This window comes from Pristiophorus japonicus, chromosome 2 (genome assembly GCF_044704955.1).
Source record: "Pristiophorus japonicus isolate sPriJap1 chromosome 2, sPriJap1.hap1, whole genome shotgun sequence".
In the NCBI taxonomy this organism is placed as follows: Eukaryota; Metazoa; Chordata; class Chondrichthyes; family Pristiophoridae; genus Pristiophorus; species Pristiophorus japonicus.
Window position 1 is genome coordinate 66,901,739 of NC_091978.1, and position 15,167 is coordinate 66,916,905.

At 40.7% G+C, this 15,167-nt stretch overlaps 1 protein-coding gene across 3 annotated transcripts in view; it reads right to left on the bottom strand.

Moving 5' to 3' along the window:
• Positions 1-502: 502 nt before the first annotated feature.
• atp8b1 (ATPase phospholipid transporting 8B1) overlaps positions 503-15,167 on the bottom strand; it is a 195,392-nt gene continuing 180,727 nt past the window's right edge. For all 3 annotated transcript variants that reach the window (XM_070867688.1, XM_070867697.1, XM_070867678.1), the window contains 6 exons: positions 12,739-12,962; positions 11,741-11,824; positions 11,198-11,443; positions 8,687-8,825; positions 6,496-6,626; positions 503-1,410 (listed from right to left, as the gene is read on the bottom strand). In XM_070867688.1, the coding sequence (XP_070723789.1) occupies positions 1,183-1,410; positions 6,496-6,626; positions 8,687-8,825; positions 11,198-11,443; positions 11,741-11,824; positions 12,739-12,962 (1,052 nt within the window). In that variant the 3' untranslated portion in view covers positions 503-1,182. The remainder of the gene's footprint in view (positions 1,411-6,495; positions 6,627-8,686; positions 8,826-11,197; positions 11,444-11,740; positions 11,825-12,738; positions 12,963-15,167) is intronic.

Here is a 15,167-nt window from a genome sequence, read left to right on the forward strand (position 1 = left end):
GCAAGGATTACTCAAGACTAACTGGAGACCAGCTCTGCTGCACAGACCGAGCACGCACACATATCGCAGTGTGGGCTGGCCCGTGCTGTCCCTGGGCCCTCGCCTCTTCTGGGCCCCAGATTCACACTTCTCCTGGGCCCCAGTCACTTCTCTCTCTGGACTCTTGCCGCTCCTTCGCCCCTCCTGCTGTGCCTACCCGCACTGCAATCAGCGACCTGGCTTTGTAGCCGTTGCCCTCTTGCAGCAACACGCGCTGCTCCCTGCAGTGGTATGCCGCCGCACGTTGCTCCTCCAATGGCCCCGGCCTGCTGATGGCCTTGCAGGCCAGGACAGCAGTATGCTCAAGCCCTATGGCACACATTTGGATTTTCCAGTAGGCTTTCATGATTTGAATTGATATTAAAAAAAGAATTATGCTGATGGAATAAGTACACAGAAATCAATACATTTTAAATGTTTAATCATCCTTATTTAGTACAGAAAAAATCCTAAAATATGCACATTCTTTAACTTGTATGACAAAGCAGAAATAATAAATTGGTTTAAAAGTTTATAAACAAGGAAAATGTAGGCTAAATTTCTAATTACTTTTGAATAAATTTATATTTAAGAACTTCAGATAAGAACATAAAAATGGCTGTGCAGATTTTTCATGTTGCTTTTTAGAATGTATAGTAGTCTTGATAGAAAAGTGGAAAAATAGATTTTTTTAAAAAAAGGGAATGTAAAGGTGAATAAAAGTTGGGTAACTTATGTAAATCTGCAAATGTAAACATTAAAACACATTTCATCTGCTCATGTATTCGCTGCAAGTCAATAAAACAAAATTCTGAATATTTTTTTATTGCTATTTCATGAAAAAAAAATCTCTTAAATGAAGATCCATAAAATAGTCCCATATTGCAGTGTAGCAACAGAAGAGCAATGTTGGGAAAGCAGGTCATCTCGCCTTCAGGTTTAAATATAGTGGTTGGCCCTTGCAGATGGTCCCGTCTTAGTAGTGTGCAAATTGGAATGATCCCAGATCTCGCAACATACAGATGTGGAAGTATTACATTAAATGTGTTCCTCCAATAGATCCTGAGAAATATATATGTTTTTTTCTTTTAAACTGCGTTTTCCTTTCTGCAAAGTCACTTTGAATACAAAAGGTCTTTAGCAGGCAACAGTACAGTGCTGGTTTCAGCTTGCATTTGCACCTGCTGTTTCATGTGTCCTACTGCTAACACCTGGTTCAGGGCGTAGGCCTTTCTTTCGAATGCTCCGACCTGAAGAAATCAAGTCAGCATATCCTCGTTGATGTGAAAATGCATAGGCCGATCGACGAATAGACGCATTCCGGTTGAAAGAACTTGGCCGACTTGGTTTAGGCAAAAGTTCGATCTCATATTTTTTGCGGTGCATTTGAATCTGTAAAAACAAAACATCTTTGTTTAATGGGTTGCTACCTATTAATTGAAGAACTTGCAAAGAGATTCAGGTCTGGCAAAGCCAAGTCAACCTTCATCAAATATTTGCTGTAAAGTCACAATGTTGACCACTGCAAAAGCTCACTGCAGCAACTGCGACATAAGCAGCAGCGACAACCGTAGCAACAAGGTTTGTCACATTATTGGTTAGCTTTCTTCTAACAGATGACAAAGGCTGTTTCAAAATTATTACATTTAAAGCTAGGGTCACGTTTCTTTTCCCATGCTCGTGCAGAGGCATCCAATTGAGAAGTTAGCTTCCAATTAGCTGAAATAATATTATAAAATCTAAATGACCACAGTTATAGGAAACAAGGATTCACTGAGCGGTGAACATTTTAAATCCAATGGCCATCCACCACCTCCCTCTGCCACACCCACATTACCATCAAAAAAGATACTTCAACATCTCAATATTTTGGTGACTTCATCATTCCTTTTGCCTCAGAAATTCTGGTTAACATCCTTCATTTTTCAATCTCTCCCTCTCCAACTTCAGTCATTTTTCATTCTTCCCTTCCTCCCTAACCCTTGCACATTCACTCTTAACCTTGCTTATTAACATTCCATCTTCCTTCAGTGTCCTAATATCCTAGTCACTGACCACCATTTGTTATTATCACTCCCGCTGCTATGTTAAAAGAGGTAGCATTATACCTATGGAGTTCGGGCACAATCACTTAACAGAATTCAGGATAAATCGAGTAATTTTTTCATTTTGTGCGACGAGAAAGGTGCCTGCCTGAAAGTACCTCATATTGAATATGGTTACAAAAAGTGGACAGCACATTTTACCAATGTGCTCTGCCAGCAGGCGAGGTTCCTGTTCAGGAGCGCAGAATCATCAAATTGTCTTTTATCTTATCCAATTCAGTTCCAGGCCTGTATTTTCCTCCACTATCAGGGAATATAAGCAGAGGAAACAGGGCAAGGAAGACAATAGCTGGATCCTTGCCCCTTAAAATGGCACATGAAATCTTCCTTCTCTTCCATCACCACACCTCCACCCCCACGCAACTCCCTTACTAACAATCTCAGCCACCCAACCCTTAGCAAGGAAGAGAGTATAAAAGCAGAGAAGTCCCTGCTACAACTGTACAGGGTGTTGGTGAGGCCACACCTAGAGTACTGCGTACAGTTTTGGTCTCATTTAAGGAAGGTATACTTACATTGGAGGCAGTTCAGAGAAGGTTCACGAGGTTGATTCCGGAGATGAAGGGGTTGACATATCAAGATAGGTTGAGTAGGTTGGGCCTCTACTCATTGGAATTCAGAAGAATGAGAGGTGATCTTATCGAAACGTATAAGATAATGAGAGGGCTCGACAAGGTGGATGCAGAGAAGTTATTTCCACTCAGGAGAAAGTAAAAGTAGGGGCATTGTCTCAGATTAAGGGACCGCCCATTTAAAACTGCGACGAGGAGGAATTTCTTCTCTGAGGGTTGTAAATCTGTGGAATTCTCAGCCCCAGAGTGCTGTGGAGGCTGGGTCACTGAATATATTTAAGGCGGAGATAGATTTTTGAGTAATAAGGGAATAAAGAGTTATGGGGAGCGGGCAGGGAAGTGGAGCCGAGTCCATGATCAGATCAGCCATGATCTTATTAAATGGCAGAGCAGGCTCGAGGTGTCAAATGGCCTACCCCTGCTCCTATTTAAAAAAAAAAACAGGAGTAGACCATTCATTTCCTCAAGCCTGTTACAATATTCAATTAGATCATGGCTGATCTGTAACTTAACACCATCTACCCACCCTGGCACAATATCCCTCAACTATGTAATAAAAATCTATCGATATCAGTTTTGACATTTTTAATTAACCCAGCATCCACAGCTTTTTGGAAGAGAGTTCTAGATTTCCACTGTCCTTAGTGTGAAGAAGTGCTTCTGGACATTATCCCTGATCTGCCTCGTTCTAATTTTAAGGTTATGCTGGATTCCTCACCAGAAGAAATAGTTTCTACAAGAACATAAGAAATAGGAGCAGGTGTAGACCATTTGGCCCCTCGAGCCTGCTGATCATAGCTGATCTGATCCTGACTTCAACTCCACTTCCTGCTTGCTCCCCATAACTTGACTTCCTCATCATTCAAAAATATGTTCATCTCCACTTTAAATATATTCAAAGACGAGCCTCCACAGCTCCCTGTAGTACAGAATTCTAAAGATTCACGACCCTCAAAGAAATTCCTCCTCATTTCTGTTTTAAATGGGTGACCACTTATTCTGAAACTATGCCCCCTAGTTCTAGATTCCCTCACAGGGGGGAAACATCTGCTCTGCATCTACCTTGTCAAGCCCCCTCAGAATCTTATATGTTTCAATAAGATCACCTCAGTCTTCTAAACTCCAAGGAGTATAGGCCCAACCTGCTCAACCTTTCTTCATATGACAACCGCTTCATCTCAGGAATCAACCCAATGAATCTTCTCTGAATCGCCTCCAATGCAAATATATCCTTCCTTAAATAAGGAGATCAAAACTGTACACAGTACTCCAGGTGTGGTCTTACCAACACCCTGTACAGCTGGAGCAGGACTTCCCTGCTTTTATACTCCATCCCCCTTGCAATAAAAGCCAACATTCTTTTTGTCTTCCTGATTACTTGCTGTACCTGCATGCTAACTTTGTGTTTCATGTACAAGAATCCCCAGATTCCTCTGTACTGCAGCACTTTGTCATCTCTCCACATTTAAATAATTAGCATTTTTATTTTTCCAACCAGCGGATAACCTCACATTTTCCCACATTATACCCCATCTGCTAAATTTTTGCCCACTCACTGAGTTTATTTATTTTCCTTTGTAGATTCTTTGCATCCTCCTCACAATTTGCTTTCTCACCTATCTTTGTATCATCAGCAAATTTGGCTACCTTACAACACTCAGTCCCTTTATCCAAATCAGCACTGATCCCTTTGGCACCCCACTAGTTACAGTTTGCCAACATGAAAATTACCCATTTATCCAGACTCTGTTAGTTCGCCAATCCTGTATCCATGCTAATATATTACCCCCAACCCAGTGAGCTCTGATCTTGTGCATTAATCTTTCATGTGGCACCTTATCTAAGGCTTTTTGGAAATTCAAATACACATTTACTGGTTCCCCTTTATCCACACTGCTCGTTACATTCTGAAAGAACTCCAGCTAATTTGTGAAACATGATTTCCCTTTCATAAAACCATGCTGACTCTGCTTGACTGCATGATGATTTTCTAAATGTCCTACTACTACTTCCTTAATGATGGACTCCAGCAATTTCCCAATGACAGATGTTATGATAACTGGTCAATAGTTTCCTGCTTTCTACTTCCCTCCTTTCTTAAATAGGGGAGTTACATTTGCGGTTTTCCAATCCACTGGGACCTTTCCGGAATCCAGGGAATTTTGGTAGATTATAACCAATACATCCACTATCTCTGCAGCCACTTCTTTTAAGACCCTAGATGCAGGCCATCAGGTCCAGGGGACTTGTCCACCTGTGACAGTGATTGTTTTAAGGTCCTCACCTCCCCCCCGCCCCATAGGCTCCTTGATTATCTATTATTGGGATGTTTTTAGTGTCCTCTACCGTGAAGACCGATACAAAATATTTGTTCAAAGTCTCTGTCACTTCCCTGTTTCCCATTATTAATTCTCCAGTCTCATCCTCTAATGAACCAATGTTTACTTTAGTTACTCGATTCCTTTTTATATATCTGTAGAACCTATTACTGTCTGTTTTTATATTTCTTGCTAGTTTACTCTCAATGTGCTATCTTCTCTGTCTTTACCTTTTCTTTAGTCGTCCTTTGTGGGTTTCTACACATTTCCCAATCCTCTGGCCTTCCACTATTCTTCACAACATTACATGCCTTGGTTTTCAATTTGATACCATCCTTTACTTCCTTAGTTAGTCATGGATGGTTCATCCTTCTCAGAGTCTTTGTTTCTCACTGGTATATATCTTTGCTGAGAGTTATGAAATATCTCCTTAAATGTTTGCCACTGCTTTTCAACAGTCTTACCTATCAAATATATCTATCCTATCAAATCCTTTAATCATTTTAAATACCTTGATTAGAGAACATCCCTTAATCTTCTATATTTGAGGGACGACAAGCTTAGTCTATGCAACTTGACCTGATAATTGAACCCTTTTAGCTCCAGTATCATTCTGGTGAACCTGCGCTGCACCCTCTCCAAGACCAATATTTCCTGCCTGAGGTGTGATGCCCTAAAATTAATGCAGTAGTCCAGATACAGTCTAACGAAGGCTTTATTCAACTGTAGCATAGCTGCCACACCTTTGTATGCCAGCTCACTCAGGATAAAGGCCAACTTTGACCGTCGTACTGCATTTAAATGATGGTGGGGTCAAGGCTCTGGATCCGAGCCAATTTCCATAGCTTCTTGTCACTGTACTGCCGACCGAAGAAAACAGATGGGTGGTAACACCAATTGTGGCATTGGCATGAAGATAGTGAAGGAGGGAGAATTTATTCCTTCCCCCTGGCAATACACATGTTGGTAGACTCTAGTTGGGCTCTTCCCATTTAGGGCAAGTACATCTTAAAGGGGTTTGTGCCTCCTTTATATTTAGCCCCTTCCTCTTCTGGCCCTGCAGCAAATGTACCACTGCAGTGGCTCTTTACACATTGACAGTGGCAGACTCACTTTGTTGAGCAGAGGTACCTTTGGCAACTTGCCCTGCATCTTTCATGAAGCCTAACCTAAGAAAATGCACCAGGGTTGTGGGTGGAAAGCCTGCCCAAACCCACCTCCAGTGACAAAACTACCCTGGAGGAAAATCTATCCCATAAAGTTTACCCTGCTGCTACAAAGAAAGGAACATAATTATTTCAGCAAATGTCAACTTCACAAATGATTTCAAGTAGTTACAAATTCCTTTTCTAAAAAAAGTTGACATTAGAAAGAAACTGAATATCCAACATTTTATTGCCTGAAAATGGATCGACAGTTTTTTTTCTAAATTGAGTGACAATAAATCACCACAATGGTTTTAACAACCAGCGTGTTACTTACTTTATCAGTATCGGATGGGCTGACTACCTGCATCAGGAAACGGACTGCAACAACAGGGAGGAGACAGATTGCCACAGTTAATATGATAGTCAGCCACAGATATGGCTGTCGAAGAGCATTAGGAGCAGCACCTAAGTGAAGAATAAAGTCTAAATTACTATGGAGTTAAAGACCAAAACTAAGGTTCAATTTAAAACTGCTTTTCTCCTGCTAATTACTTCAAATTTCAACAAGTCTTTTTGCTCTCGGTTAATTGTTAAAATACATGTATCCCACCAATTAAGCCAATAGATCATGGAAGAGGCCTTGCTGCCCAACAAGCCCACTTCTTTCAGCAAATGCAATCTACGTGGACTATGACTGACTATCCTCCACTCTTGTTTAAATACTCTTCAATCCAGCCTTGACTCAGTAGTACTCGCAGCTCTGAATCAAAAGGTGATGTGTGTGTTCAAGCCCTGCTCCAGAAACTTGTCAAGTGCAATACTGTGTAAGTGCTGTAGTATCAAAGGTGCCGTCTTACAGATGAGATGTTAAACTGAGGGCCTATCTACCCTCTTGGTGGACATAAAAGATCCTATGGCATTATTTGAAGATCAGGAGTGCTTTTCTGGTCAATATTTATCCTTCCACCAACAACAGATGATCTGGTCATTTATCTCATTCGTGTTTGTGGGACCTTGTGCGACAAATGGCTGCCGCGTTTCTCTACATTACAACACTGACTACACTTCAAAAGTACTTCATTGGCTGTTAAGTGATTTGGGACGTTCTTCAGTTATGAAATGTGCTATATAAATGCAAGTTCTTTCTTTTCTCTTTTTGTAAAATTGTAGAACATTGGCAGCACCAGAGGACCACTGTTTAGGCAATAATCATGGGTCATCAGGAAAAGGCCACATTACTGCAGATGAAACTGTATAGTACCATCAGTACAAACCCAAAATTCCTTCCATTACATACAGACATACATGCTGCAGTTTACATTGGCACAGTTCATGTTTGTATTGTCAATTATTTCAGATGTTTGCACTGACAAATTTGGTGGCATTCCTGCGTGCATATTCCGACATATCCATTTCTTTAATTTATCTTTGCACTAAATTTAAATTTCCACTTTCCTGATGGCTCAGTAAGTAGCTGTGACACAGGATCCCAAGTCTTTGCTGAGTTACCCGTTTTTAAACAAAGACAGTTACTGAGGTATAACAATTAGCCTCAGTACTCCTGGGCTAAGGATGGGGAATCATTCCAGGATCCTATTCCTGATTACTGCACAGTGACTTTTGCTGCAAGTCTTTATAGGATAAATATTGGTTGTTATGCCCCAAATCAAAAAAGCTCGAGTATATTAATTGTTATGGCACACATCTATAATGGCCATTTGGGCAAAGCAATTAATGCCTATAAAACCATATGGAGCAACATCTTCAGGAGAAGGAGGAGAAATTGGTGGAAAAAAAATATTCATCTATATTGGAAAAGTGTTACCATTCTCACTTGGTCTCTGTAGACAGATGTGCAAGGGCAGTGTAATCAGGAGAGTTCTTTCAATTCCATTAAAAACATGCTACGTTTGATTATGAATCTCTGTACAGTTTAATTATTTTGTCTCAAATATTGATTTAAATTTTGGTGGATTTAACGCATCAATACAAGGCATACCAGTGCTGCGGAATGGTCATTTTTCCACATCCACCAATTGTCAATATCATGGAACAGACCAACTGCAGAGCAAAACTCACTTCAATCTGTTCAACAGTGCATCTTATCTACATCCTTAAAAAGGATTGATTTCTACATCCAGTATGACATTGCTATTTCCCTTTCCAATCACCCATATCACCGGTCTTTATCAGTCTCTGATGGGTTGATAGTTTGCACTTTTTGCACCATCATGCAGAGCTTCAGGAGTCATTTAGAACTGAATTGAACTTGTCCAAAATCATTTCTTCCCACTAATCTTACTTTACGAAGAGGCTTTTCTGGACGAGCAGTGTCTTAACTTATTGCACCTCAGATGTTGGATTTTACACATTTCTGTTCAACCAATACATTTAAATTATCAAATGTCATCTTTAAACAAGGTAGGAGGAGGCTTGTGTGGAACATAAACACCGACATGGTCCTATTGGGCCAAATGGACTGTTTCCGTCCTGTAAATACTCTAATACTTCATAACATTACTAACCAGTAAACGTAAAAACCGATGGGAATAGGATATGGATTCCTGCACTGTGAAGGTCAAACATGATTGCAAAATATAAAATGATACTTCCGAAGACTGAAAAGGCATTGACAAATGTCCAGTAAGAAGTATCCAGAGCAATCTGCAAGAAAGAAATTAAAATGTTGTGTACAAACTTTACATATAAACAGGAAAAGGGTTACCTTTATATAAAGTTGGTGCAAAATGTAAAATGCAGTGAATAAACAGCTTTACATTATGTGGCGTCATTGCTACAAACATTTTGTTTCATGGATATTACAATTGAAAACAAGAAATTACTGAGGAGGACGACTATTTGACATACTGCAATTTAAGCATCGACAGTTTCCATTTAAGTGTGCATTGATCTAATTTAACATTGCTTACCTTGCAGAAAACAAAATGACCTGGAATTTGCAGTAAAATAATGATGAGGCTATCAGAATTCACTATTATTGAAGAGGAAATTGGATAGCAACTTTTGGCGGCCGTACATGGGCAGTTAACTGCGGCAATCAGGAAGTTGCTGTCTGAACTGCCCTGCTCCTCTGGAACCTGTGCTATACCGGTACTTCGCCCAGAGATTCAGCATTGAAATACATAGAATAGCGTGAAGTTGCGATACTTGCCCACTAGATATCCACTGAACACACCAGAAAAAGTTGGAGCTTGTCCATTCAAGAGTAATGGTGTGATAAGTATTAAATTATTACCAAACAACCTCTCGAGTACTGAAAATTAACTTTTACAAGTGTGGAGTCTCATTTCTTCAGATTTTAATTATTTTTGGAGATTAAAAAAAACACAATTTTATTTATTTTTCTTTGTCTTTTATCTCTCTCTTAAACCCATCTTTCTTTCCCTCTTCCACTTTCTGTACAGGATTTGGCTTTCAGGGTTTTTCGTCGAAAACGGTAGCGATACGTGAAAATTACCATTTCCGCTGCGCTAGAGTTTTTAGACCGAACTTTCAGCCTTTACGCATCAGTAAGGGAGGCGTTGCACAAGCATTCGCAGTGCAAAACGTGAGTTTCGGCAACTTTAGTCCTGGGTATTTTGCATTGCGAGAGGCGCCTTAGGAGGGGAGAAAAAATTAAATTCCAAAAAACATTTACAAGATCCTTAACTAAGTAATCGTTGCAAAAAAAAGTGTTAACTTACCTTTTTGCAGGTTTTCATACTTACCGCTGCTGGCAAGGCTGCACCGACAGGTTTGACCTGTCGCTATTCTGGGCACGGCGTACGGGTCGGGAGAATGCCGAAACTAGATCGTAAACGCAATAGAGTCGTTGCACGTCGGCACACCTCTCCCCGGTGGTACTTGGAAGTGCCTCTGCAAAAAAGTACCCGAGGGTCCCGCCCGGGTTTTCGCCGCGAAAACCCGGTCACAAACCTCTCGAAAATCCGACCCGCTGTGTCTCAGAAAGGATTCTTCATTCTGATTGGTTAAGGAGACACATCGTTGCTTGCCTTTCACCACAAAATCCGGGCTAATGTGAATCCACAGGATAAGATCTGCTTGGACCATAGCCAAGACTTTAAAAAAAAATGCATTCAAGGGATGTGGACGCTGGCAACAAGGCCAGCATTTATTGCCCATCCCCAATTGCCCTCGAGAAGGTGCTGATGAGCCATCTTCTGGAGTAGAACTAAATGGCTTGCTGGGCCATTTCTGAGAGCTGTTAAGAGTCAACCATATTGCTGTGGGCTGGAGTCACATATAGGCTAGATCAGTAAGGACAGCCGATTTCCTTCCCTAAAGGACATTAGTGAACCAGGTGGGCTTTTGATGACAATCCAGTAACTTTGTTATTGACAAGTTCTCAATCAATTCATGAGATTCCCACAATTCCTCATTGTGCATGCTCTGAATCTCAACGCTTAATATTTTTAGTTGTTACCGTTTCTCCTGACACAATGGCGTGAAAAATGTACAAGTATGAGGCCATTATGAATACTGACAGGTCACCAGAAATCAACAAACTCAAAGATGTCAGAGGACAAAAATACCTTGCATTGAAAGTAGTTCACTGGAGAGCTCCCCTGGTGGTGTATTGGGTACACACAGCACATGATGTGGTACTGAGCTACACAGACCTGGAAGGTCCAAGCTTGTGCAGCTGCTGACTTTGCTGATATTAGCCAGAGGCACAAGTGGTGCAATTGGCTTCAGTGTCCCTGGGCTAGGATAGAAAGAAATATATATATTTTTTTATAAAAAAAACAACTTTTCCTAACTCCTGATTACTTTCCAATGATTCCTACTGCAAAGTATGCAGAGCTGTGGGTGTGTCAGTGAGAAAAGGATTGAGCTTGGGGATGATGTCCCCACACTCTAATACACTGCTGACAAAGTATGGCTACTTGGTTGAGGGCAGTTGCACGTGTGAAATCATAACGAGCAAGAGTCCTCATCATCAGGGGAAGAAAAAACATTTGGGGGGGGGGGGGAAAAAGAGGGGAAAGAAAGAAACCCACAAAACATCTACTTACCTGGAAATTGACAGTTATGATGAGAGCGGAGGCAGCGGTGACTGCAAATGACTGGTAATCAGTCGGTGCCTCACCATCCTGACCCATTGTTTGAAGGAAGGCTCCGTAAGGTATGAAGAAAATGACCATGGACATGACAACACCATGAAGCAAACTGACAAAAAACATCTTGAAATTGAAGAAAGAATCTTTCTGTCCGGGTATATAAAGCTTTGGAAACCGAAGACTCAACTTGTCGGTCACATCCTAAGGAGAAGGGAAGGGGGGAGGGAAATGGAGAAAATTGAGTGAAACTGTAAAAACAGAACAAAAATACAATTGGAACGATACTTTGAAAGAGTGCCAGAAGAACATGATGGATATGGTCCATTTGAAAATCTCACATTTTAGCTATACATGCCTGCAATATTGAAACTTTTGCCTATTTGGCCTGGAAGGGATTTTTATTAGGTGTTGCTCCGCAAAATTATTGCCCAAGTCAGGACTAGCGTAATTAATAAATGCACACAAATGATACTGACATTGATTATGAATGGAATATACCTGATCAAGCACCCCAACAACCAACACGGGAAGACTGCTGTACAAAACGTTGTATAGTGTGATAAACCAATTCTCATACGCAGTCTATGGACAAGGAGAAACAGAAAGCATTAGGATTCTTCACGAAACATAGCAAATCAAATGCATATTTATCGATGTAAAAAAAACCTTATTCAAAATTACAAAAATGAACACTTTTCACAACAGTGCGCAATGTTGTGGTAAACTTTCCAATTAACAAACATTGAAGTGTAAGAAAAAAGGTAGACAAGGATAGTAATCCTACCCATCAGGGCCTTAGCAAGTCAGATGCCCTCTTCAGCCCACCCCTTCAAACTAAACAAATGATCTCAACATTTGAATATGGTTTGCTGTCAGTGCAGACACAGCCATGTCAAGTTATTGTATAACTAAAATGTACAGTGGCTTCACATAATGTGCACATGTAAAAACCTGAAAATGCAACTTAAAAAAAATTAGGAAACAACATGGAATTGCAAAATAGCTTAGACATATGAAAACAAAGACTCACTCAAGTCACCTGAAAAAGTGCATATATTTCTTGTGGAATGGTAATGTTTCACAAATATTTCAAACCATGGAATTATCAGTGGTAACTTCAAATGGAATTCTCCTCACTTACTATTTACATTTGAAATTCCAATTGAGGCATGAAAATTATTGGCCGATTAAAGTAGAAATTGAAGATAATTGTAGTAATTAAAGATAAGTAATAAAGATCCTAATGCCACTCCATCCATTGGTAGCCACAATATTCTTTCCCGGTTTTCAAAAGCTTACTAAAAATCTTTCTCCTTCATGTTTTTTCCACCCATTGAATCTTTCTATACCTCCTCTCCCCCCTGTTTTCCACACTGTAAAGTAATGTGTTGGAAGTTTTTGCTACTGCTAGTCATGAAAAAAAAAATCACTTCATAATTTTGGAGTCCCATAACTACGACACAGTCTTTTGTATCAGAGGAAATAATTGCCTTTACCTGTGCAGAAAATCCATTGAAAAATGAGTACCAAAAGTGAACTAGAGTAAATGCAAAGTTTTTGTAGAAGAAGTATCTTAAAAACTTGCACATCCGGATGTATGACCACCTTCCATGGACCAGGAGCAGTCGCTGTAGAAAACGAAACTGCCCGAAAGCGTAGTCACTCGACATGACAGCCTGCATGCCTTCCTGGCCGCTGATCCCAACACCAATATGAGCAGCTGTAGCATGGGACAAACAAAAATGGTGGTCATTGCCATCTTCACATAATTTAAACACTGCATTTTTCCAAAACAGATCAAGATACCCAACCACCATCATTTGATGCAGTATTAATGGTGCATTGATAGCTGTAAAACCTAGTTCTGTTATATATGATTTTAAATTGAGAAACCGAGGTGAAAGGCCAAGATCTACAGACACCAAAATTGTAAAAAAACAGGATAAATTAGCAGATGCCAACAAAGTGGTGGTTGATTTTGTGATAATGTGAACTGAGTGTTTTGTTAATGCATTTACAGGATGTGGGCGTTTATTACCCATCCCCAATTGCCCTAGAGAAGGTGGTGGTGAGCTGCCTTCTTGATAACAGAGTGGCTTGCTAGGCCATCTCAAAGGACAGTTAGGAACCAACCACATTACTCTGCTCTGGAGTCACACATAGGCAGAGCAAGGATGGCAGATTTCCTTCCTGAAGGACATAAGTGATTTAGATGGGTTTTTACGACAATCCGGTAGTTACATGGTCACCAGATTTTTTGGATATTAAGGGAATCAAGGGATATGGGGAAAGTGCAGGAAAGCGGAGTTGAGGTCAAAGATCAGCCATAATCTTAATGAATGCAGGAGCAGGCTCGAGGGGCCGAATGGCCTACTCCTGCTCCTATTTCTTATGTTCTTATGTCTGATGCTAGATTTTGTGTTAATTAACTAAATTTAAATTCCCCAGCTGCCGTGGTGGGATTTTAACTCACGTCTCCAGATTATTAGTCCAGGCCTCTAGATTACTAGTCCAGTAACATAACCACTATTCTACCATTCTCTAAAGAGCAGATTTAAAGGCGTTGTAATATTGACTAGTAATACAACTCATACCAATCTGTAAGCAATTTAAAAGGATACATTAAAGTTAGCATTTTCAACACAAGAAAGCATGGAACAAGAAAAGGCCATATAGCTCATCCATTGACTTCAATAGAAAGGAAAATTGGGAGAGGTGTACAACCAATACTGCCCGTGTTACACCATTGGCAAAAGTTAAAATTATCCCTAACATTTCCCCAACCTGCTCTCACTCCCACCGTGTCCTGTGGAGTATTTCATGAGTTCAGTTTACACCCATAGTACTCAAAATGACTGAGCATATAATATAGCCATGTCTCTCCATCAGTCTATCAGAGTGATAGATTTACTGATTAGAATAAAAATCACTGCCACTGAACCAGGAGGGAAGCAGAGCCACCTGGTGAGGTGCAATGTATAACAGAAACAGTCACAAAAACAATCATGTCACACAAAGCATCCATTAGTTACAAAAAAGAAACATCCAATTCATTTTAGAAAGGAATAAAATTTGGGCCCTTATTTTCTACAAGAAAGATTTCTGGCGCCCACGTAAGATAACATGTTTATCGCCCCACCCTCCACCAGCGCCCCAAAAAAACCAGCACTTTCCACGAACTAAAAGTTATTTTTAAGCACCGTGCTACCCAAGGCCAAAATTAAAAATTCACTTCCGATATTTCGCGCAGAAGTAATTGAGCCCCGTGTAGATGTGCGAGTGTTCATTTTTGCAGAAGATGGTGTCATCGATCAACAGAGCGGTCTGGCAGGTGCAGCTAACAGCTGTGGAACATAGATTTAATCACATCAGCCATTCTCATAGGAGAAGATCAACCACCAACGTGGAAGCTGAGCCCAGTTTACCAAGAGAGGGTAAGCCCTGCAAATTGCACAGTCTGGGTTGGCTAAATGTTAAGTACTGCATGTGCTTCCGCTTCCTCCCCTGCTGCTAACCAAGCATCCATGTTATGTTTTGCAGAGGTTGTGCATCAGAAAGAGACTGAAGCTGTATCTGAAGTAGAAGAAGAGAATGATCAGGAAGCCGTCAGTTCAGATATTGTTCATCTACATCAGGAGAATGAAGGGCAGCAGGAAGACTCTGATACGGAAATGGTTACACTGGAATTGGAGATCGTGAACCCCTTGAGGATTCCAAGCCCTTTGATGAGCGAATCAACCGAAGCGACATGTCAAGGTATACCGTTTGAGGCTGCGGGTCCCAATGTATCGCAGCAAGCCACACCTGGGAGACTGCAGAGGAGGGTGGAAGGGAGAGCTAAACTTGAAATACAGAATGCAGGGAACATAGGACAGCTCGTGGGGATGAGTGGGGAGAGCATCCAGCTAATGAGATCGCTCCTGGA